We start from the raw sequence: 24,776 nt of genomic DNA on the forward strand, positions 1-24,776 counted from the left end.
GGCTGACTCCAAGGGCTCGAAGGGAGCCTCTGTCAAACCCTCCAGGACGACTGACAGGTCCCACGAGGGAACACCAGGGGGGCGAGCCGGTTTCAGGCGCCTAACCCCACGCATGAAGGCCGAAACTAACCTCAGTTTCCCCAAGGGAATCTCATCTGATTCTCTATGAGCGGCAATAGCTGCGACATATACTCTGAGAGTGGTAGCAGCCGCTCCGGAAGCAAACTTTTCCTGCAGGAATTCCAGCACTGAGCCTACTGGGCAGCCAACTGGGTCCCTATCATGTGCTAAGCACCATGCCTCGAATACCCTCCACTTGGAGGAATACAGCCTCCTCGTAGAAGGGGCTCTAGCACTCGCGATGGTCTCCTGAACGTCGGTTGGGAGATCAAAGCTTAAAGTTAACGGCCTCTGATAGGCCAAACGTACAGCTTCCAAATGTCGGGGCGAGGATGCCATATCTTGCCCTGAAGCTGGGAAAGCAGGTCCTCCCTGACCGGGATCTCCCAGGGGGAGGATACCAAAAGAGGGATCAGCTCCCAAAACCATGGCTGGGACGGCCAGAATGGGGCTACCAGAAGGAGGCGGACTCCGCTCTCTCTCACTCTGGACAGAACCGCCTGGATCAGCTTGATGGGCGGGAAGGCATAGAGTTTCTGCATCGGCCAAGGGTGGGCGAATGCATCTATCCCCAACGGAGCTGGAGGGCTCAGGGAGAACCAAAGCGGGCATTGGGACGACTCCTGAGATGCAAAGAGGTCCACTTCCGCTTTTCCGAACATCTCCCAGATCAGGGCCACTGTCTGGCGGTTCAACATCCATTCCCCAGACCTGAGCTTCTGCCTCGACAGGAAACCTGCTGCGAGGTTCAGAATCCCAGACATGAACTGCTCTCAGAGAGAGGAACTTGTCCTGGGACCACAGAAGAAGGTGACGCGCATGCCTGTCTAGGGTGCGCGAACGTGAACCCCCCTGTCTGTTTACATGGGACACTACTGCCATATTGTCCGTTCTGACAATGACATGGTGCCCTTCGAGGAAAGGGAGAAAGTGGCAAAGAGCCAGAAAGACAGCCCTCAGCTCCAAGCTGTTTATGTGCCACGAGAGGGTCTCGCCAGTCCAAACCCCACACGCTGGCCTGCCCTCGAAAACCGCTCCCCAGCCGGTCAGAGAGGCATCCGTCGTAACCATTTGACGACGGAATACCGCACCCATACCGACTCCTTTCTGAAGGAATAGGGGGTCCCGCCAGATTGACAGGGCGCGAAAGCAACTGCGCGACACCTTCAATATGCGAAGGGCTGGCCCCGTGGGCCGAGCCCCTGAGAACTTCATCCACCACAGAAAAGGTCTCATGTGGAGTAGCCCTAGAGGTAGCACAGGGGAGACCGCGGCCATAAGGCCCAGAAGTCTGCGGCAGGTGCTCACGGAAACATGCTGGCCTAGCGCAAAGCGGGACAGACATGTCTCCAGACTGGAAATCCGTGCAGGAGCCAAACGGGCCTGCATAAGAACGGAGTCCATGTGTACCCCCAAGAAGACCGTGCTCTGAGCTGGAGTAAGAGCGCTCTTCTCCGTATTCAACCTCAAACCGAGAGACTGAATATGACGGAGGACAATGTCCCTGTGGTGAGTCACCAACTCTTTGGAGTGGGCTAAAAGGAGCCAATCGTCCAGGTAGTTGAGTATATGGATGCCCTGGAGCCGCAACGGGGCCAGAGCAGCATCCATACACTTTGTGAACGTCCTTGGCGCTAGAGCGAGGCCAAAGGGGAGGACCCTGTACTGGTACGCTTTCTCTCCAAAGGCGAACCTGAGAAACTTCCTGTGTCGCCGTACGACCTGGATGTGGAAATAAGCATCCTTGAGGTCTACTGTCACGAACCAGTGCCCCAGCCGGATATGAGATATGATGGCCTTCAGCGTCAACATTTTGAATTTCCCTTTGTAAAGAGAGAAGTTCAACCGGCGAAGATCTAGTATCGGCCGCAGGCCGCCTCCCTTCTTCGGGACCAGGAAGTAACGGCTGTAGAAGCCCTGTTCGACTTCCCCCGAAGGAATCTCTTCTATCGCCCCCTTCAGCAGAAGGGATGAAATCTCCTGCTGTAGTACAGAAGCCTGAGCGGCGCTGTCGACTACAGTAGGAAAGACCCCGTTGAAGCAGGGGGGGTTGCGACAAAACTGAAGCGTGTAGCCGAGCCGAAGTGTGCGAAGGATCCAAGGCGATACCCCTGGTAAACGCTCCCATTCTTGAACGAAATGTGATAGAGGGAGAGGAGTGTTGCAGTGCAGGGGACATACCTGAGATGAGGTGTCGCGCTGTCCATGGGGAGGCGTGGTTGACCGTGGAGGAGAGCGCTTGGCGTCCTGACACGTACTGGGGGGTACCACCACCTGGATAGAAGTAACTGGGTCCGCCTGCTTCAGAGGAAAACGAACTGTGCCTCCGAGGAAGCGATTGGCGGGTATAACGTGCGCCGGGAGCGAGGGGAGAAAGCAAGACGCGTCTCCTTCCTCCTGCTCCGGACTGGGTGAAGAGAGTGAAACAGGACCTGCACTTCGAAACACACTGGGTGGCGAAGGTGACAGGGTTGGAGGAGGAGAGCCGGTTGGAGGAGGGCAGAAACGCTTGCGCGGTCTGTCCCAACCTCGTAGATCTGGTGCGGCTCTCCTCCTTCTGACCTGCGGGTCAGGAACAGCTCGAGGAGGCTGGAGCGGCCGATTTGTTGGACCGCTTCAGCTGAAGGCGCTTGTGAGGGCGCTGGCGGGGAAACGGACGACCTCGGGCTCCCCAGACCGTAGTTGGTGGGGGATGAGCCGGGTCATTCCTACTAGTAGGGAATTCAACCCTATGAGCAGAGCGTTCTCGGGTCTGAGAAGGGGGAGGGTTGGAGTCTCTTGGCTCTCTAGATCTCCTGGGCATAAACTGCCTGAGCGCGGCCGACTGAGACTTAGCGGCACGGAACTTCTCAACCACCGTGTTGACCGCTTCCCCGAAAAGACCTGAGTGGGAGATAGGGGCGTCCAGAAGAAAACTCTTATCCTTATCCTTCTTAACCCTCTTATCCTTTTCTTATCCAACCGAGCCCGACATAGAGCGACCTACAGCCCGAGCAGTGTGTTTGGTGGCTCTTAGGGCCAGATCTGTGGCTTTGCGAAGCTCTTTGACAGCTTCGGGCGTCAGTCCCTCTCCTTCGTCCATGTCCTTAAGGACGTCCGCTTGGTAGGCTTGAAGGATGGCCATGGTATGCAGGGCCATGACTGCTTGACCAGCCGCCATGTAAGACTTCCCAATAAGGGAGGAAGTAGTCCTACAAGCCTTGGAAGGAAGGAGGGGACGCGACTTCCAGGACGGTGCAGACGACGGGGCGAGGTGGTTAGCCAGCGTGTCCTCGACCGCTGGAATAACGGAATAACCCTGCTCCACAAAACCCACAAGGTTGGTGAAGTCAGCGGCTGCCGCATTAGTTAGGCGTGCGGAGAAAGGCTGCTTCCAGGATCTGGAGATCTCGTGATGCAGATCGCTGAAAAAGGGCAGCTTTCTTCGCTCTGGCCTAGAATTAGGGCCACTAAGGAATCTCTCGTCGAGTTTGGACGATTGAGACTCGCGGGGCTCAACAGGCCAGTCTATAGAGAGCTTCTCTGTAGCGCGCGAAAGCACGTCAATAAGCTCAGTGTAGGCCGGAGTAAGCCGCGCGTCCTGGCCGCTAGGCGGGATAACGTCATCAGTCAAAGCAGGCCTGAAATCCTCGGAGTCGGAAGCTGCAGTGTAAATCACGCGAGTGTAATGAGTAAATGACGCTCAAAAACCGCGAGTCTAGAGCGGAGGGTTTTGAGAAGGAGATTGTCACAAAATTTACATTTTGACAATCCTAATACAGCCTCACGCGCATGCGAAAAACCCATACATTTAACACACTTACTGTGAGGGTCGTCGTTCGAAATGAAACGAACGCATGGCGGAGAACAGCGTCGATAATCCATGACACTTCACTGTAAGGAGAACAGAGTTCCACTTATGCCAGTCGCTGAAGTGTTGAGACGAAAGCTGTAGTTGAATTAGAAAAATTGGGGCTCAGAAAAACCGAACGAAGGGAAAGATGTGACCGCTTCGTGAAGGCAGAGAAATCTGAGGAGAGGATGGCGCGCGCGCGTTCGTCATGCTACGACGTAAGAGCGTCGGGGCGGAGCCAGCTTGCGCAAGCGCCATCAGCCAATGAATTGGCGTGATTCTATAGGGCTTCAGGCAATCGGCACATCCAGAGGATATCCCACTGCGCTTTCCGCAGCGTTGAGTGAACCTATGAAAGAGAACATAAGGTGCCTTGACTTACTGATCACATCATTTTTTACAGTGTATTATGTCATTTTAAAATGCACTTATCCAGTTATCATAAGTCTCAATCTCACTCATTGGTCAGATTGTGTTAATGAAGTGTTTGTGTTTCTCTCCAGCGTCTCTGCTGAAAGGCCTGAAGCATTCGAACATTGTGCTGCTCCACGACATCATCCACACAAAGGAAACCCTGACGCTGGTCTTTGAGTATGTGGTGAGTATCAGACATGCTGACCGGATGAAAATCAAACCTCTGCTGGCGGACAATTGCTCGCGTTTGTTTCTTTTATAAATAGTTTTTAATTCATTTTATTTTCTGTAACTCCACTCCAAAATGTCTGAGTATTTCTGTCACATAACCACACATCTCCTGTTCCTGAGCCTCATGGAGCTGGTCTGGTCTTCTGTTTCTGAATAGTTTTGAAAGGTTTAAATGTGCTTTAGTCAGCATTACTTTACCTCGGGATTGTTCTTACGCTTTGAACCTGGTGCCTGAACCGATCGGCCTCTTTATATGTCCCCAATCCTGCAGCTCTGGCACCGTTTTTATTAGAAAACTGTTTTTCTAACTCTTTCAAAGCCCTGCTCTTCATCTGTGGCTCACAGCGACAGGGACGTCTCACTGTTTTACACACAGACCTGCAATGAGACGCAGCCGCAGGCGTCAGAGCTGCGAATTAAAGCACATAGGAATAATTCAGCCATTTACTCGCCCTCGTGTCGTTTTGTCCCTGTATGACTTTCTGTCTTTCTTTCTTCTTTGAAACACAAAAAAAGATTTTAGGCAGAATTTCCAAGCTTCTGTTTTCCATATAATGCAACTTCACAATGATTTATACTGTCAAGCTCTAGAAATCACATTAAAAACACCATGACAGTTGTACATGTGATGTACAGACTATATTTTAAGTTTTCTGAAGTCATATTATAGATTGAAAAAATAAGTTTTTAAATTAAATTAAAACCTGTATTGACAATTTTGATGATAATTTTATGGTGTTTAAGTTTTGAAATAATAACTGTGGTCCTAGTCACTTCCTACTAATTATAATAGCATGAAATAACCATGAATGAACATCCGAAGGTATGTTGTTTCAACCACGGAAAGTCGTCAGTACACTCCATTTTTCAAGTTCAAGTCCACCGACGTACTAACTCTCCTGCCTGGTTTGTTTGACTGAGAAAAATGGCGGATTCAGCGTTATGATTGGTCACATCACCTGTCAATCAAACTCTGAGTTCCGGATGTAAAAACTCCATTTATTTTTTCCATAGGGAAACTGATGGTGAAATGGTAACTTATAAACCTTTAAAGACAGACCTACTATGAGCTAAGGTTGTTCATTCATAGTATTTGCTTCTGTTGAAGCCGTCAGTGCATTATTTCAGCTTTTTTCATTTTTTAATTTTTTCCTAGTGAAAAACTACATTACCCATGATGCTGCACAGAAAACTAAACCAAATAGAGTCTAAAAAAGGCAACACGCTCCAAAATAGCTCTTTAGTTCCGCCCACTCCTATGAAGCACTGCAAATGATGTCGGGAAAATCTCCCTATGCTCTCAAAACACTTAAATGTTTCTATATAAATATGCATATTTTGAAATAAGCTTAAAATATATTGTTTTTATACATATAATCAACATTTGTAAATTAGTTCTTTTATATTTCTCTATTGTTTTTAATTCGATTATGCTGTTCTCAATGCTTCATGGGATTGTAGTTCCTTCCCTCATTAAAACTGTTAAGTTCACAGTCTTGTATCTTTGTATTTTTGTTCAATTTTCAAAAGCGTTTTTGCTTCAAATCAAGGTTTGTAGTGTTATGATTCACCTCATAGCTTGTTAGTTTGGTTCATTGCTTATAGCTCTTTAACAAAGAATATTTTTAAATCTCTATGAGAAAAATTTATAATAAAAAAAACCAACAACTTCCGGAACCAGTGCAGCTGAAAAAGGGGGCGGGAACTGTTGCACTATTATAAATTTTTTTTTTTTTGGACAAGCTATTCCTTTAATGAAAATGAAGGTGTTGTGTTCAATCTGAAAGTTATATGCCGAAATAGGGAGAGATATAAATCACCTTCAGATAGTAAGGTTCTATGTTAGCAGCATTAGTGTGATAAATCATTACAGTTCCCATTTGCCTCTGCGCTCTCTTAAAGGTCCCGCTTGTCTGAAGCAGGTACAGATATGCCAGTTTAATTGTTAATGAGCCTCCGGGATGATCCGTGTCTGTCTGTAGGGAACGTCTGGTCAGGAGGTTCAGCTTCTCTTCCTGCTGGGGAAAAATCAGCAGCCTAAGGCTGGTTCTGGCTGGTTTTACGTCTCTTGGATTTTATTTTATGTTTGTTGTACATTTTTGATAGATATATATATATATATATATATATATATATATATATATATAATTAATTAATTAAAAGCAAATTAAAATTAATAACTTAAATGACATTTATTTGTATTATTTATTAGATTTTTTTTTTTATTGGATATGATGCCAGCAGTAATTAAACCAGTTAAAGGAGCTGTATGTAAGAAATGTATTTAAATGAATCATAAAATGGCCCTGATATGTCACTAGACATTAAGAAGCCATGTTCATTTCAAATACTTATATCACTGACAACAGTAGTCCGGCCAGGATATTGTCATTTAAAAAGTGAAGTTGCAGCCCTCAACTGATGTTGATGTTGTCATGTTGTGTTTTGGTCTTGTGCGTCACCCTCCACCTATCTACCAATCACGAAGCCAGTAGTTTTGCGGTATCCGGGTTGCCAGCTCTGCTAGTTATCACAGCTGCAGCTACAAACGTGTCGGAATCGGATAAAAAAAATGTCTTACGTTGCGAATCAGATAAACTTAAGAAGACTCGTTATGAATCCGAAATACTTCGTTACAAAGTCCGAAATAAAACAAGGATCTGTATAGGAGATGCCTTTGAAAGATGGAGACGGCTGAAAACGGAGAAGAATTTCTGGACAGGTAAGATTCATCTATGTTCATCTAGGCGCAATTCCACGGTAAAATAACTTTTTCTAACGTCCATAACACCAATGAAAAACACATTGTAGCCTATGATGTGAATAATGTGTCCCACTTGGAACGTTTTGTAGCCTACTTGTTTATCATGCAAGTTCTACAGCCAAAAATAATAGAATGACATGTAATCTTTCACATCACATATTTTAGCGTTATGGACGTGTGCTGCAGAGTAAGTTAAAAATACTGCTGGTCACTTTCACTTATAGTGTCAGCTAAATGAATAGCTGTATCTTTGATATCGATTACACACAGTGACAGAGGCTTGTGCTTGTACTTACGTTAATGACAGATACCTACCGTTAGTATACTAACAGCTACTGTTCTAACAATGTAACGTTACTGTCACATCTTTACTATTATATTTGGCTAATCGCCATTAGTAAAATTTTGCGATATATAATTACTTTGCAAAACATCTCTCATTTGAAGCATAATCATAATTAACAGAAAAAAAAACTTAGCCTACTGTGTAGGACTCGTCACTTCCATTGGAAGCTTCTGTAGCAGCCTACGTTCCTGCTGTATCCTGCAGCCTATCTGGCAACCTCGAGTCAGGGAGGAGGGGAAGGGGAAAAACCGCTCTACAGTAATTTTGAAGGTGATTGCAGTACCAGTTTTGGCCACAATCCTACATACTGCTCCTTTAAACCAGGGGTTCTCAAACATTTTGGAGCCAGGGACCCCTTACGGGGGAAAAATATTTCCAAGGACCCCCTCATATTTATAACAGTGACTGAGCCCAAAGTTAATGTGGGAGCGCTTAATGAAATGTTTTGACACAAATAGTCTTCACCCAGGGTCGTATGCAGGGTTTTCTAAATAGTGTACTGAGGTGCCAAAAGTGATCTTGCTAGGGGGTCCAGATCCAGTTTAAATTTTACAATGAATGATCCACATACAAAATGGAAATGCAGAATGTATAAGATTATTGTTCACATCACATCAAAACACAATCACATATTCCAAACAGGAATGGCCTTAAATGAGAAATGTTTCAAGGATTATTTTGCAAAGATGTTAAATTCCAATATTTGAACACATTCGAGGTACACAAATAGTAGGCTTATAGTACAGTAATAATGGCAAATTATGTTTAATAGGTGCTTGTGTTGTTAAATTGAGCTTATATCCACTGTAATTAGCTAAAAAAAAATTATGTTAATTTCATCCTGGACAAAGTATGCTTCTCTTGACCTGTAGCTGGGAGAGCGGGGAACAAAGTAATGCTTTTTGACTTTCTCAGTTTGTGTAAATTCACTTGGGGTTCAGAGTATTTATTTTTTCCCACATTAATTTCACACGTGTCTAGATCTTGTTTAGCCTACATCTTATCTCACACTTTATGACCGAATAACTGAAGCGTCATGCGGAAATGCGCATTTTGACATTGACGAGCGCTGGTAGTCTGCTGAAACCGCTCAGATGAGAAGGTCAGTTTATCATCGCGATGTTTAATATCCTTGCAGCGCCAAATTAGAGTTTATATTAGGCAATTATTTCAAAACTTTCATTATATAATAGGCTACACATTAAAAAAATTACAGAGGTCCAGACCTGCACGTATCAGCATCTTCACATGTGGAGAAATGAGATTGGAACAACAGCAAGTCGACGGTATAATGATTGATCGTCACTGCCTTCATAGTGCACAACAGACAAATTAAATTAAGCAGAACTTTTTATAAGTTCGGTGAGTATTTTATTTTGATAATGAATAGGTTTTGGTGTAAAATTAGCAGTGCTAGAATTGACATAGCCTATTGTGCGCGCACGCGAGACGCCGGCGCGAACACTTGGATTGTTTCCTATGCAGTGGAAACAAAGGAATACTCTTATTTATGGTCATAACGAGAAGCGTTGTGAAAGTACAGCATCAGCGTTCACAGATCCAGACAGGATATCTCACAGGAACCCCTGAGTCGGATAGATTTTTTGTTTTTTTACTACTTTTCTTTCCTTCCAGTTTTTCTTTTCTGCTGTAGTTCACTCATGAATGTACAGTAAGCAAAAGCAGACACTGAGCTGAGGGTCAGGAGAACATGCACTTTCTAACTCAATAACTCAATGCTTTCATGTTCTCAGCAAATGCTGTTCTTAACATAAAAATAAATGTCCACTCAAAGGATGCACTTGACTTTTAATAAAGTGCACTTTTAAATTGACAGGAGCTAATTGGTCCTCGGGAAGGAAAGAGGAACGCCAAGAAAACCGGTTGTCAGGCTTGACACTTGATTTGATGCATCACAGAAAGAAAACAGCACTTGTTAAATGTTTTCTCTGAATGTCATTGCACATTGTGACACTGACCTCTCGTCATTGATCACAGTCTAAAGGGAATATTGGTGCTTTCCCTGATTAGCTTTACATTTTGTGGTATTTTTGCATCTCTAATATAACTTATTACTTTATACTCTGGCAAACAGTGTTTTTTCCCCCCAGGAATGTATCCTCTCGCTAAATTGGATGAGCGTGAAATTGCGGATTGAGTCTGATTTATTCATGAGAGCTAAGCTAACACGTCGGGGTGTTAAAGAAAACAATCAAAACACTAAGATTGGACAAGGGCTCAGCTATTGATAGCTTTGGTCCGTTGAGAGATACGAACCATAGCTTAGTTATTAATCTGAGACCACCGCTGTGATCTCATCAGAGTTATTTCGGTGAGAAAATGCACTCGGGCTGAATGCGGACGCATTTAGATGCGGGCCGCGAACAAACAGAGGGTTTCGCACTGAGGAAATCAATTCATTTTCCACGCCGAGCAGTTAATAATGATTGACGGCGACGGACAGGCATATCTGAAGCCCGTTTGAGTGAGACTGCATTATTCATGAAAGGAAGCGCGTTTATCTGCGGCGCGGGACGGGTAGCAGCGGGTGTTTGCAAATATCAGCGGCCTTCCAACGCCGCAGGTCTGTGTGCAGAATAAAGACTGAGGAGAGCATCGTGGGTAATTCTTTCTCCCGCCGACTGTATTTACATGCACAGCCACGCGGCCCACAAAGCCTTACGCACATTCAGACAATCACGTTATTGAGCCTGTAGAAAGAGGCAGAGAGCTTCTGGTCTCACCGATACAGGAAATTATTTCAGTTTGACACACTGGAAGTGTTTGTGAAGCCATCCGTTTGCATATAATATATATATTAGGGTAAATATTATTGAATTTAATTAAATAGTTATGGAATTATTATATTATTAATGCATGTTTTTGCCCCAAATAGCACAAGTGCAATGTGATATTGATTTTATACAACAGTTCAATAAATAAGAAGTTAATATTGTTTTATAATTTAGACAATAATTTGCTCAATTTTGAATCCCCGTTTTGAGCGAATCAATCGGGTGAACCAATGATTCAATGGCCCATTCATAAAGACAGACATGGGCCCTGTCCCAAATGGCACACTTCATATGCACTTTCGGTCTTGTGGACTTACAATAGAGAGCCTAAGTCCCTCCCCTTCCGGTGGACCATGGGACCTTATTTCAGAAAATATTGTATGGTAGTCAATGGTAGACAACAAATATTTGGATCCCGTTTGAATTGTGCCCTGAATTACACATATGATGTTTGTCAATTTAAAAGATACATTTTAAAGTCAAGAAAGTCGCAGTTTGATGTAAAACTGTTGAGGTACAAGACTCTGAAAATACCTAATTACAATAACGTCTGTCATTTCTTCTATAGTCTAACGTTATAATCGTGACGTTACGCCGTCATGCCTGTGTGTTTTGTACCAGACTGCACACACACGAGCTTGGTGACTACATAGTTCGAGACGAGAGATGTAGTTCATTGAGTGATTTTCACGTAAAACTAAATGTTACTCTTCTGTTTTATGACAAACTGTGACTTTCTTGACTTTCATAATTATCTTTTAAATTGACAAACATCATATGTGTAATTCAGGGCACAGTTCAGACGGAATAAAAAGATAAGTTGTCTCTCACCATTGATTACCATACATATTTTTTCCGAAATAAGGTCCCATGAGCCGGAAGAGGAGGAGGACTTCTTCCCGACAGTCAAAGTGGCGTTACGTCGTGAAAGTGTGGACTCTTAAGAAGACCGTAAGAGCTTAGGGTGCCATTTGGGACGACCACAGGGTGATTCTCAAACGGAAGGCTGCATCCTACTGAGGCTGTGTCCTTCCTAGTCCAGTCCTTCGGAGGCTTGATTGTATGTTTGTATGTGTGTGTGTGTGTGTGTGTATATATATATATATATATATATATATACTTTAAAAAAAAAATATATATATATATATATATACTTAAAAATATATATATATAGTCCATTTTAGTATTTTGAAGCAGTTCACTAGATTATGTTTAGAGTCTGTGTCTCCTATCACTGCCTCATGTCCCTCTTCTCTCTCTCTCTCTCTGTTCAGCACACAGATCTGTGTCAGTACATGGACAAACATCCCGGGGGTCTCCATCCGGACAACATCAGGGTGAGGGAGATTCTGCTCACTTTGTTTGCTTTGTTTTTCAAGCTTCTACTTTTAGGTGATTTTGTGATGAAATTGCTCTGGTCATTTTTTGTTCAGTATTTAGTTGTGCTGTTGTCACTTTATTTTTATTTTTTTACTATTTATTTACTTATTCATTTATAAAACATATCATTTTTTATCTTATAACTCAGATCTAGTACGCAACTTGGCAAAATCAGAGAAATTGTCGCTGGTTTTATGATGTTCATAGCATTGGATCTTTCAAGCTTTTTTTCTCCCACCATTTTCTCCTTCCTCTAAATGTCATCGGTGGCTTGATTAGCTCGTTTCAGTATTAATGTTTGTTTCTTGTGCAGTGTGGATCAGTCTTGTGAGACGATTGTTTCACGTGGAGTGTACGGTTCTGATTCTGACAAATAGATTGAGTATTTTTCTCAGTCTTGGGTAAAGACCTTCCAGGCCACTTTGATTTCCCCCTCTGTTCCGTTCTGCAATCAGAAGTAGAGCAGAAGTCGCGTGAGTTCAGACTGTGACCCATTTTACCGGCTTCCTCATCCTCATCCGTCAGTCTGCATGGAGTCTCTTCAGTTGAGCTCAGATAATCAGACCAGAACCAATGATTTGATCTTTTAAAATGACTTTTGAATGCTGCTTGTGCTCCTCCTGCAAGCGTCTGGCCTGTAGCACGAGACTTTCATGCCCATGTTTAATTGAGCAGTAAGACCACACACTCGCAGAGAAAGTGCAGTGTGTTTTCGACTTCAGAATGTTTTCTTAGAGTTCAGAAGGAAGAAAAGACCTGGGAGAAAAGACTTGACAAAGCTGAGGTTTGTCATTTTTGGAATGTTAAAATATTATCTCATAACCCAGTTTAATCTGCACTTTTAATACAGTATACCATATTTTCCGGAATATAATATGTTTTTTTCTCACCTGAAATGTGCTGCGACTTAAGGCTGTGACACACCAAGCCGATGCTAAAGAACTAGCGGAGACAGAACTCATTGATTCTCTGACGTTTACAGCAAAATGCTTTATGTGCAAATGCTTCCTTCTAGTACTGTATGCTAGTTAAGCTGGAGAAATGCATTTATGGAAATGCTGAAAGAATCCTTTGCGTTTCTTTATGCAACAAGAAAATGTCACTGTAAATGTTCATTTTGCATCACCAAAGTTGATATACAGAGGCATTTTGCTCCTGCTGGTGGATGTTGAAACAACACCAATTTGCAGGCCAAGAGCTTCAATCTCCATTGACACATGCATTTATAAGTGGTCGTATTTTATTTTAGTCGTAAATGACTGTGGTATTTACTTCATTTATTTGACATAAATGGACAACACAGTTTTTATATGATAAAAATTCTCCTTGAAATCAATAAAAAAGTTAATTCATGACAATGCTTGCAATGATTTTGTAGAAAGTTGCTGTGAAATGAGACTAAATTATGGTGTGTCAGAGTGAAAGTAAGACATGATGGAGCGAATGAGGCCATGGAGCAGAAGGCTGGCGGGGAAGCGGGTGTTGCTTATGTAATTCATCAGGTTTTTGTCACTGTGGATTTACATAAATAAAGTATTTATCCCGTTCGCTCCCTCATTGAAATTCAAACCAATAGAGAATTCATGATAAATGACAAGCTGACAGAGAGGGAATGAGAGCAGCTCACCTTAAACAGGAACTGCCTGAAGTCAGAGCCGAGATGTTTCCCTTCGTTCAGTGTTTGCACAGAGATCCTTTTCTAGACGGCTGTAATTTTGGCACATCAGTTCACAATAGCGTGTTATTGAGCACTCGTTCCCTGACAGGCTGCAAGTTACACCGGTTTAAAGAACAGAGCCGATATCACCAGGATTCCTCTGGTTAAATTGGATGTATAAGGACAGTGAGGTCCAGATCAGTGAGATTCGGAGAATCATTTTATGGGAAATATAATGTCTTATTTCTCATGCATTTAGAGCAGTTACGCGTCCTCCACTGAACACTTGGAGAACTTGGTTTAGAAGAGCTTGTACTGCTGCTTGTGCTACTTTTGCCAAATAGTTCACCAAAAAAAGTTACAAAAGTAGCATTTATACTTTCTATTAGTCATCATACTATTTTCAGGATATTGAGCAATTAACAAAGTTTTTTAAAGACATTATCTGTGTTCACTGAGAACGATTTGAAATGGTTCAACTTTTGGAGTCCAATAAATGTATGTCTAAAACATTGGACCTTTAGATGAATCTACCATATACTGTGTATATATATATATATATATGGGTGTGTGTGTGTGTGTATGTATGCGCACACACACACACACACACGCACACACACACACACACACACACACACACACACACACACACACACACACACACACACACACACACACACACACACACACACATATTTGAAACAATATAAATGTACTTGTAATGCAACACTGCATAAGATATTAAAGTGGAAATCAGTTTACTAAATAATGTAAACTTGACTGACTGCTTCATTTCCAGTTCAAAACTTTCATTCTTTTTTATCTTGGATATAAGTGTATTTTGTCGGATCATGTATTTTTAACACGTGTAAAACAAAATACACATGTAATAAAGACACAATCTATGAAAACATGTCTTAATATCTAATTCAGCGATGCTTCACAAGTAAATTTAACTTGTTTTGAGGATTTTGAGATATTTTAACTGGAAAACAAGACGATTGTACGAATTTAAATAGGATTTTTGTAGTGTAGGGGCAAGATAAGCATGTGTGGTAGTTAACACATCTTTAAATGCATCTTCTGTTCTGTTCTCTTGTACTTCATCTGTCTGTTTTTAACACAAAAGCATGTCCTTAGTGTCTTAATGTTTTCTGGAGCATTCGTCTTCAAACCGCCTCCTCAAGCATCAACTCCAAAATGGCAGTAAGTGGCGATTAGCTCCCACAGTCACGAGCAAACACGCCACACAAGGGCTACAGTTTTAATACCGCCCATTAGCTCAGCTGATTCATTAGCTCAGATCTGCGTGCACCAATCACGCTAATAAAAGCCATTAGACTCTCTGCTGCAGGTTGGAGGGAATTAGCATTTGAAAGGGAGCGCTCAGGGCGCTAGCTGCTAATGTAATTACTGGTCAAGCGGCAAAGAGATGACGTCCCACACCAGACCCGATTCTGGGCTGCCGTCCAAGCAGACCTCCTGCGCATATGCTGCTCTCGCTCCAGAAATAACAGGATATTTTCAGAGTCCTCGTTACGCTGGAGTTGTAGCATTGATTCGCTCGACACGCCAGGCTGGTTTAATGAGAATGCTTAAATGAATTAATTGATAATGACAGCCGGCCCAACCTCAGGAGAAGTGCATTCAGACAGGGTTCTATAGTCCTTGTGCTTTACTACAGCGTCTGTGTTACAATCTGACCATCCCATCAATCTACACAGTATCTATCTATCTATCTATCTATCTATCTATCTATCTATCTATCTATCTATCTATCTATCTATCTATCTATCTATCTATCTATCTGTCTATCTGTCTATCCGTCTATCCGTCTGTTGTTATATCTATCATTCTATTGTTATTATTGTTCTATCTATCATTCTAGTGTTCTATCTATCATTCTAGTGTTCTATCTATCATTCTAGTGTTCTATTGTTCTATCTATCATTCTATTGTTATATCTATTATCTATCTATCAATCTATCATCTATCTGTTATTCTATTGTTCTATTGTTCTATCATTCTATCTATCTATCTGTTACATGTGCATGTATATAAAAAAAGCTGAAAGCAGAGAACAGTTGCGACAACTGATGTTGGTGGAAGACTTTAAAAATGGCTTGCCTGCTGTTCTTTCTACGTATTTAAATGAACAAAAGGCTGAGACACTGCACAACGCTGCTACGTTAGCTGATGAATTTGTGCTGACACATAAGGTAGTGTTTAAGGAGAAGTCATGGGACCGATCTCCTGTTCCTTCGTCAGTCTTAAGTTCTAAAAAGTCATGTGTCAGCAAAACAATCGGTCCTTCTGATGACAGGGCTTGCTTTTATTGTAAAGCTTCTGGACATTTAATTGCAAACTGTCCCGTTCTTAAAAAGAAGTCCAGCCCAAAGTTTGTTGGTTTGGTTTCAGGTGATTTTTATTCAAAGTCTGTCCTTTCATCTGACCCCGTGATTCAGCCCGAGAAGGCTGGATATGGGCCGTTCCTGAATAGTGGAACTGTGTCCGTGCCTAGTTCTAATGAGTGTGTGCCAGTAAGCATCCTCCGAGATACTGGGGCTGCTTTATCATTCATTCTGGATGGAGTATTACCATTGTCTGAGAAGACTGATACTGGTACTTTTGCTCTAGTTCGAGGTTTCGAAATGGGCGTTATAAAAGTTCCGTTACACAGTGTTAACCTGAAGTCTGAATTGGTGTCGGGGAACGTGGTAGTTGGTGTTCGTTTGTCTCTGCCAATTCCTGACGTATCTTTCATCCTAGGAAACGATTTAGCTGGAGGCAGTGTGTGGAGTTGTTCAAACGTGCCACCTGAAGTTGTAACGTCACCTCTCGCTGCTACTGCCGATGAGTGTGCTGTAAAGCACCCTGATGTGTTTTCGGCATGTGCGGTTACACGCTCTATGGTTAAACCTGATAATGTTCACGTCTCGGAGGGGGTGGATTTATGTGATACATGGTTTGAAAGTCCTGATTTAACCAATTTGTCTTCTGTTGGTTCAAAGGAGGAACTAGATTCACATCCTCTGAGAGCTAAAGAAGTTTTTGACTATTCTAGTGATTTGTCTTTGTCTTTTGATAAACTAATTGCCACTCAAAGGTCAGATCCTACTCATGTGTCATTGTTTGAGTTGGTTCATACAGAGCAGATGAGTGGGAATGCAACCCAAGGTTACTTTCTCAAAGATGGGACATTGATGAGAAAGTGGGTGCCTTCTAACTCTTCTGATTTCTGGAATGTTGTTGATCAAATTGTGATTCCAGTGGTTTATCGGGACATGATATTGAGTGTGGCTCATGATGGTACGGCTGGTCATTTGGGTGTAAGAAAAACATACCAGCGAGTTTTGCGTAATTTTTACTGGCCAGGTTTGAAGAAAGATGTATCCCGCTATTGTCAAACTTGCCATGTGTGTCAATAGGTTGGGAAGCCTAATCAAACTATTCCTCTAGCTCCGTTGTTTCCGGTTCCCGTGGTGACTGAACCTTTTGAACACATAATCATTGATTGTGTTGGGCCTGATCCCCGTTCAAAATCTGGTTGTAAATACTTGCTGACCATCATGTGCGTGACTACACGTTTTCCTGAGGCAGTCCCTTTACGTACTATAACGTCGAGAACGATATCTAAAGCGGTACACACAGGGACGCGGACGTGAGAGGACGCTGGCGCTGTTTGTTCGCCGCTTCTCTGTCTGCTATTCCTTCTTGTGTTTCTGTTTTGTTTATGTTCACTGTAACCCTTCCTCTGGACAGCCTCACAGCTGGTTCCCGAAGCCGCTTGGGCACCTCGACCGGACTGTCGCCTCGTCGGTTAGCCGCTTGCTGGCTGCCCGCGTTCATCAACGCGTGCCTGCTAATTCTAATTCTAGCTGCAATAGCGGCTAACCCGATTGCCTACCTCTTTCTCACAGGCAACCTCCACCAATTGCTTTCATCTCCTCCTGTCATGCCATGGATCATTTTGGCACTTACATCAGTCATCCATTTCTGTGTTTCTAGTCCATCACTAACTGCTATCACGGAGCTCTCAGTCCCTCCGCTCGGCATCATGTTCAAATATTCAACTCTGCAACTGGTCGAACTGATCAACTACTCAATTCTATCCTGCATCCCAGTCATCAAACAGCTCGGACTTCTACGCCGACCCCGTTACATCCACAGAAGTTTTCGCCGCAAGTTTGTTTACTTCCAACACGGACAATCCATTCCATCCATCTGGTCACCTGCACGCTCTGTCGCACCTCTGCCATGTCATCGGAACGCTTCCTCCGCTGGATCACATAGAGCTGAGCGCACCGACTGGCTGCACAGAAAATCCGAACTGGACTACAGTGCTATTCATACTTCACATATACCTATTCTCCATTCACTTGTAAATCCACTCACTGTCCCTTCTCAACTGCATTACCCCCTCACTCGCACTGCTAATCGGGACAACCTCAGATCTTTCCAGCCTGCCCCCATCTCACCACCCTCTCACCATGCCAACTTTGCCCTCCTCAACACCCGATCCCTTAACAATAAAGCCCCTGCCCTCCATGAATTAATCCTTGACAACACGCTGGATTTCCTTCTGCTCACCGAAACTTGGCAACAACCCAATGACTTCTTCTCCCTCAACCTTGCATCCCCCACTGGCTACAATTACATCTGCAAACCCCGCCCCTCCCGCCGTGGAGGTGGCCTCGCCGTTATTTATAATCAGAACTTCCGGATCACTGAACTCACCCTCCCTTCAGTATCATCATTTGAATATCTCGTCTTCAAAGCTCTTTCCTCCATGACAGTTATCCTCATTTACTGGCCACCTAAACCAAATCCCTCCTTCCTCTCTGATTTAACTGAACTCCTCACACTAGCTTCATCTCTCTCTCCACGTCTGCTACTACTCGGTGACCTAAACATCCACATAGACTCCTCCACCTGCAAGCTGTCATCAGAATTCACAATTTTATTGGACAACTTTACTCTCACCCAACATGTCACATTCCCCACCCATGAAAAAGGACACATCCTCGATCTGGTCTGCTCCACTAACCAACCAGTGCTCAACCTCCATCCATGCCTCTTTCCCCTCTCTGATCACAAACTGATACGGTTCACCATTCCGTCTCCAACCCCCCGCCCCCGCCTCCTCAGAGAAATCACCTTCCGCAACCTTAAATCAATTGATCCCCATCATCTCTCTGACCTGCTCTCCACCACTCTCCACATGGACTCAACCCTCACCTCACCTGATGATCTCACAAACCACCTCAACTCCGTTTTGTGTACCTCCCTTAACACTCTGGCCCCCCTCAAAACAAAAACTGTCACTTTTAACAACTCGTCACCCTGGTACACACCTGCACTCCGGAAAATGAAACAAACTGGACGCCAACTTGAACGCCTGACAAAAAAATCATCTCTCACAGTCCACCATGAAGCCTATAAACTCCACCTCATTGCCTACAAAGATGCCCTCATTGCCGCCAAATCTGCCTACCTCTCCACCATCCTCACCAACCCCTGTCTAAACCCCAGAACCCTCTTCTCCACATTGAACAACCTCATCAAGCCTCGGACCAACACCTTCCTTACCTCTACTCCGGATCTCTGCAACTCATTCCTTCACTTTTTCGCTGATAAAATCAATATCATTTATCAATCTCTATCCCCTGCATCCGACCTTCCAGTATCTACTCCAGCACCTATCACGGGCCCTTTTCCCCCCATCCCTCCTGACCTCTCTCCCCCTTCTCCACACTGCCTCCTCTCCCAGTTTAATTTGGTCACCACTCTTGAAATCTCTAAACTCATCAGCTCTTCCAAACCGACTACCTGCTCACTTGACTCCCTCCCTACTCCACTACTGAAGTCCTGCCTCCCCGTCCTTTGCCCCTACCTCACTAACCTCTTCAATTCCTCATTGTCCCTTGGAACTGTTCCCTCTGCTTTAAAAACTGCCGCTGTCACCCCTATCCTCAAAAAACCTGGTCTGGATCCCTCTTCCCTCAACAACTACCGCCCAATTTCCACCCTCCCCTTTCTGTCTAAAACCCTGGAACGTATAGTCGCTTTACAATTACAAACCCATCTTCATGCCAATAACCAATTTGAACCTCTCCAATCTGGTTTTCGCCCCCTCCACAGCACAGAAACTGCTCTCCTCAAAGTCCTTAATGACCTCCTCACCTCCGCTGACACTGGTTCCCTCAACATCCTTATTCTTCTCGACCTGAGTGCAGCCTTCGATACTGTGAGCCATAACATCCTGCTCACCAGACTCAAAGACCTTGGTATCGAAGGTATTGCACTCAGCTGGCTCCATTCCTACCTTTCCAACAGATCCCACTTCATCTCTCTTCATAATCACACCTCTGCAACAGCCACAGTCACCCAAGGCGTTCCCCAAGGATCCGTACTCGGCCCCCTCCTCTTCATCATTTACATCCTCCCCCTTGGTCAGATACTTCGTCACTTCAAACTGAATTTCCACTGTTATGCCGATGACACTCAGATCTACCTCAGCACCAAATCCCCCCCACAATCCTTCCCTCTCCCATATCAACTCCTGTCTGTCAGCTATTAAAACCTGGATGCAACATAACTTCCTCAAACTCAATAGCAATAAAACAGAATTCCTCCTCATAGGCTCCAAATCCACTCTCAGCAAAACAAATAACATCACTCTCACCATTGACGACACCATTGTCTCCCCATCCCCCCAGGCCCGCAACCTCGGCGTGGTTTTTGATTCAACCCTCTCCCTTGAACCTCACATCTGTCATGTCATTAAAACCTCCTTCTTTCACCTCCGCAACGTCGCCAAAATCAGATCCTCACTCACACCCTCTGCTGCTGAAAGACTCATTCACGCCTTCATCTCCTCACGACTGGACTATTGCAACTCACTACTCCTTGGTATTAGCTCAAACTACATAAAAAGACTCCAACTGGTCCAGAATGCAGCCGCCCGACTCATCACCCGCTCCAAATCCTGGCACCACATCACTCCAGTCCTAAAACAACTTCACTGGCTCCCTATTTCCCACCGGATCACATACAAAATCCTGGTCCTTACCTACAAAGCCATCCACCACCTGGCCCCCTCATACCTCACTGACCTCCTCTCCCCCTATCAACCCTCACGGTCCCTCAGATCCACCTCAGCCGGTCTCCTCTGCATCCACAAGTCCAAGCTCCGCAGTTTTGGGGACAGAGCCTTTTCCAGGGCAGCTCCCAGGCTCTGGAACTCCCTCCCCCATGAGATCCGCACCTCTGAGTCCCTCACCATCTTCCAGTCCCGCCTCAAGACCCATCTCTTCACCTCTGCCTATCCGTAGCCCCACGCCCCTCCCATCCCTATATGTGCCTGTTTTTTTTTTTTTTCTTGCTTATTCACCTGCCCTGTAAAGCGACTTTGAGTTCGAGAAAAGCGCTATACAAATTCAATTTATTATTATTATTATTATTAAAGCACTAGTTAAGACCTTTACACTGTTCGTGTTTACCGAAAGTAATCCAGAGCGATCAAGGTACTAATTTTACATCTCGCATATTTTCGCAAGTGCTTAAACGTCTCCACATTAAGCATAATCTTTCATCTGCTTATCATCCTGAAAGTCAGGGTGCATTAGAAAGGTTTCACCAGACCTTGAAATCTATGCTTCGCGCTTATTGTTTCGAGCTAGAACGGGATTGGGAGGAGGGGATTCCGTGGCTACTTTTTGCTTCACGCTTGGTAGTGCAGGAATCACTCGAGTTTAGTCCCGCTGAACTGGTCTTTGGCCATACTCCGCGTGGACCTTTGACAGTGTTGAAAGAAAATTGGCTCTCCGATCAAAAATGTAAATCCCTTCCTGAGTATGTTACTGATTTTCGTACCCGTCTTCATAGAGTCCGTGAATTGGCTAAACAAAATCTTGAGAAAATGCTGGGTAAAATGAAGGTCTGGTATGATAAGAAAGCTAAAGAAAGAAGTTTTAGTCCGGGTGACAAAGTATTGGTTTTGTTACCTGTGTTGGGAGGGTTGCTGCAAGCCAGGTATAGTGGTCCTTATGTAGTGGAAAAGAAACTTTCTGACCGTGATTATGTTATTCATGTCCCAGATCGCCGTAAAACTTCCAAAGTTTATCATATTAATATGATAAAGGCCTATCATGAGAGGGAGTTGAGTATTGAGAAGCCTGTGAAATGTGTTTCTTCCAGCATAACACCACTTGACATGACTACTGCTCTTTGCTTGGCTGCACAGGAACAGTTGTATGAAGAGGTGGGACCTTCTAGATGTGTGGTTGAAGGACGGTTGAGAAATTCAGAAGTGCTATTAACTTTGCCTAGTCAGCTATCACACTTATCTGCAATGCAACAGACTGACATCTTGGGATTAGTGAAGGACTTCCCGATAATGTTTAGTGACATCCCTAGTCAAGCGTGTGTTATAGAGCACGATATAGATGTGGGACTTAACACTCGACCCATAAAACACAGTCCATATCGTGTGAATCCGATAAAAAGATCTCTTTTGAACAAGGAGGTTCAGTATATGCTAAAGAATCGAATTGCAGAGCCTAGTATCAGCCCCTGGAGTTCCCCGTGTTTGTTGGTGGGGAAGTCTGATGGTAGCTATCGATTCTGCACTGACTATCGGCGAGTAAATGCTGTTACTAAGGCTGATTGTTATCCATTGCCAAGAGTGGATGACTGTGTAGATCGAGTAGGTTCAGCTACATATGTCTCAAAACTGGACTTATTAAAAGGATACTGGCAGGTACCTTTAACGGAACGTGCTAAGGAGATTTCAGCTTTTGTAACTCCTGATGCGTTCCTTAAGTATCGGGTAATGGCTTTCGGAATGCGAAATGCTCCTAGCACATTCCAGAGACTAGTGAACACTGTTTTGGTAGGCGTTTCTGGTTGTGAAGCCTATCTAGACGATCTAGTTTTATACAGTTCTTCCTGGAATGAGCATGTGAACTTGCTTACGGAGGTTTTCTTTCGTTTGGCAAATGCTAAGCTGACTGTCAATTTAAGTAAATGTGAATTTGGTAAGGCCACCCTAATTTATTTAGGTAAAGTGATTGGTGGCGGGCAGGTTCGCCCAGTTGTGGCAAAGGTTTCCGCAATTTGTGATTTTCCACCACCTGTCGATCGAAAACAATTGCGACGTTTTCTCGGGATGGTCTGTTATTATCGAGCGTTCTGTAGAAATTTTGCAACTGTGGTATCACCCCTTACCGATTTGCTAAGTCCTAAGCCGTTGTTTTACTGGTCAGACTTGTGTCAGAGTGCTTTTGAGAATGTTAAGTCCTTGTTGATTTCAGCGCCTGTCTTGATGGCACCGGATCACTTAAGATCTTATAGTCTCGCAGTGGATGCGAGTGACGTGGGTGCGGGAGCTGTTCTTCAGCAGAGGGGTTCTGATGAGGTGGAACACCCTGTGTGTTACTTTTCAAAGAAGTTCATTGCTGCCCAAAGGAATTATTCTACTATTGAGAAGGAGGCTTTAGCTTTAGTCCTTGCTATCTGTCATTTCGAGGTCTATTTGACTTGTTGTCATCCTATTGTTGTGTATTGCGATCATAATCCTCTCCTTTTCTTGAACTCAATGCGCAACACTAATCAGCGTCTTATGCGTTCGAGTCTGACGTTAAAACCATATGACCTCGATATCAAACACGTTCGAGGTAAGGATAATGTCGTAGCTGATGCCCTGTCACGGGTGGGTTAGGGGAGTGAACTTGGTAGGTAATGAAAAAGGTGAAGGTTCACTTTTTGGGGGGATGAAGGTGTTAGATGTGCATGTATTTCTAATTCATTTGCTCTGTTATGATTTGTTTGTCCTCTAGGGGGCGAGTATGTTCTTGTTTGTGTCTTTTCTTTATTAGGGACTGATGGCCAGCACCTGTGGATCATGTACGTTTGGCATAAGAAGTTCAAGCGGTCAAATCTGTTGGGGGGGCGTGGTGTTCGGCACGGTTCTGTGTGCTCACTTGTTGTGTCTTACGCCGGTTCATTTTCTCTTCGTGTTGTCGACATCACTTTTTGTAATAAATCCCCTATAGAATGAGCTGTGTTGTGATGTCTTCACTTGTGTTGCGGTTGGGGCCGTAACATTATCATTCTATCATTCTATCTATCAACCTATCATTCTTTCTATCAATCTATCATCTATCTATCATTCTATTGTTCTATCATTCTATTGTTCTATCTATCATTCTATCATTCTATCTATCCTTCAAAATTCAAGGCTTTTTTAACCTTTTTTTAAAATAAGGTTTTCAAGGTTTTGTCATGCTGGCATTCAAGGATTATCTTGACAAACTTTGCTTTTCTGGTTAAAAATGACATTTATATGAATTTAAATTAATTGTACTTCCTTACTTTGGAATATACTGATTGGCTTCATCACTGTCTCCTCTCCACCAGTAAGCTGGTGTGTGGTGTGCGTTCTGGCGTAATATGGCTGCCGTCGCATCATCATCCAGGTGGAGCTGCACATTGGTGGTGGTTGAGGAGATTCCCCCTTCTATGTAAAGCGCTTTGAGTGCAGAGCAAAGCACTATATAAATGTAACAAATTATTATTATTTATTATTAATTCAAATTTAAATGATGTTGCTACATCAATTTCAATTGCAATTCAAATTGAATTCCGCAATTAAGGTGGAATTTAAAAGACTTTCTCAATTCAATTCTGGGACCAAAAATCCCAACACCAGTGTGTTTGTGAACATTCACATCCTGATAGTTTATTTGCAGGAGCAGGATGAAACCGGGTGCATTTTCAAGAAGGTTTCAAGCTTAATGGTGCAATCACAGTTGTTTAGTCGATCAACCCAAGAACCATCTGACGAAACAAACAAGGCCTCGCATTTGATGACACAATCAGGGACATAAATTGTTGTGCAGTTGCACTAATGGTCCATCAGTCTGATGCCATATACTGATTTTAGCAGCTCTCTTCCTTCATAAATGTTCTGCCGTACGTCACATTCAGGAAGACGGGGCGATCATGTTGCAATGCATCAAGTAATTTGATCTAAGTGAGGTTTGTTGCACTAACCTGCTGTTGTTGGATTTCAGATGCTGGTGTCCAAATTTGATAAAGTTTCTATAGTGAATTTCACAATACTTGTGACTGACTATGATTTTTTTTTTTTCTTTTAGCGAAGCAAGTCAGTCTTGCTGTAATATTTGATACATACTAGATAGACAGACTGATTAACAGACATTAGATCCATTTGT

General features: G+C 43.6%; 1 protein-coding gene across 3 annotated transcripts in view; it reads left to right on the plus strand.

Moving 5' to 3' along the window:
• Positions 1 to 24,776, plus strand: part of cdk14 (cyclin dependent kinase 14) — a 158,908-nt gene that overhangs the window by 61,511 nt on the left and 72,621 nt on the right. For all 3 annotated transcript variants that reach the window (XM_077221663.1, XM_077221665.1, XM_077221664.1), the window contains 2 exons: positions 4,456 to 4,550; positions 11,777 to 11,839. In XM_077221663.1, coding sequence (XP_077077778.1) covers positions 4,456 to 4,550; positions 11,777 to 11,839 — 158 coding nt within the window. The remainder of the gene's footprint in view (positions 1 to 4,455; positions 4,551 to 11,776; positions 11,840 to 24,776) is intronic.

Source organism: Siphateles boraxobius, unplaced genomic scaffold, assembly GCF_051911475.1.
Source record: "Siphateles boraxobius isolate OS27281-9 unplaced genomic scaffold, OSU_SipBor_1 84, whole genome shotgun sequence".
NCBI classification, from domain to species: Eukaryota; Metazoa; Chordata; class Actinopteri; order Cypriniformes; family Leuciscidae; genus Siphateles; species Siphateles boraxobius.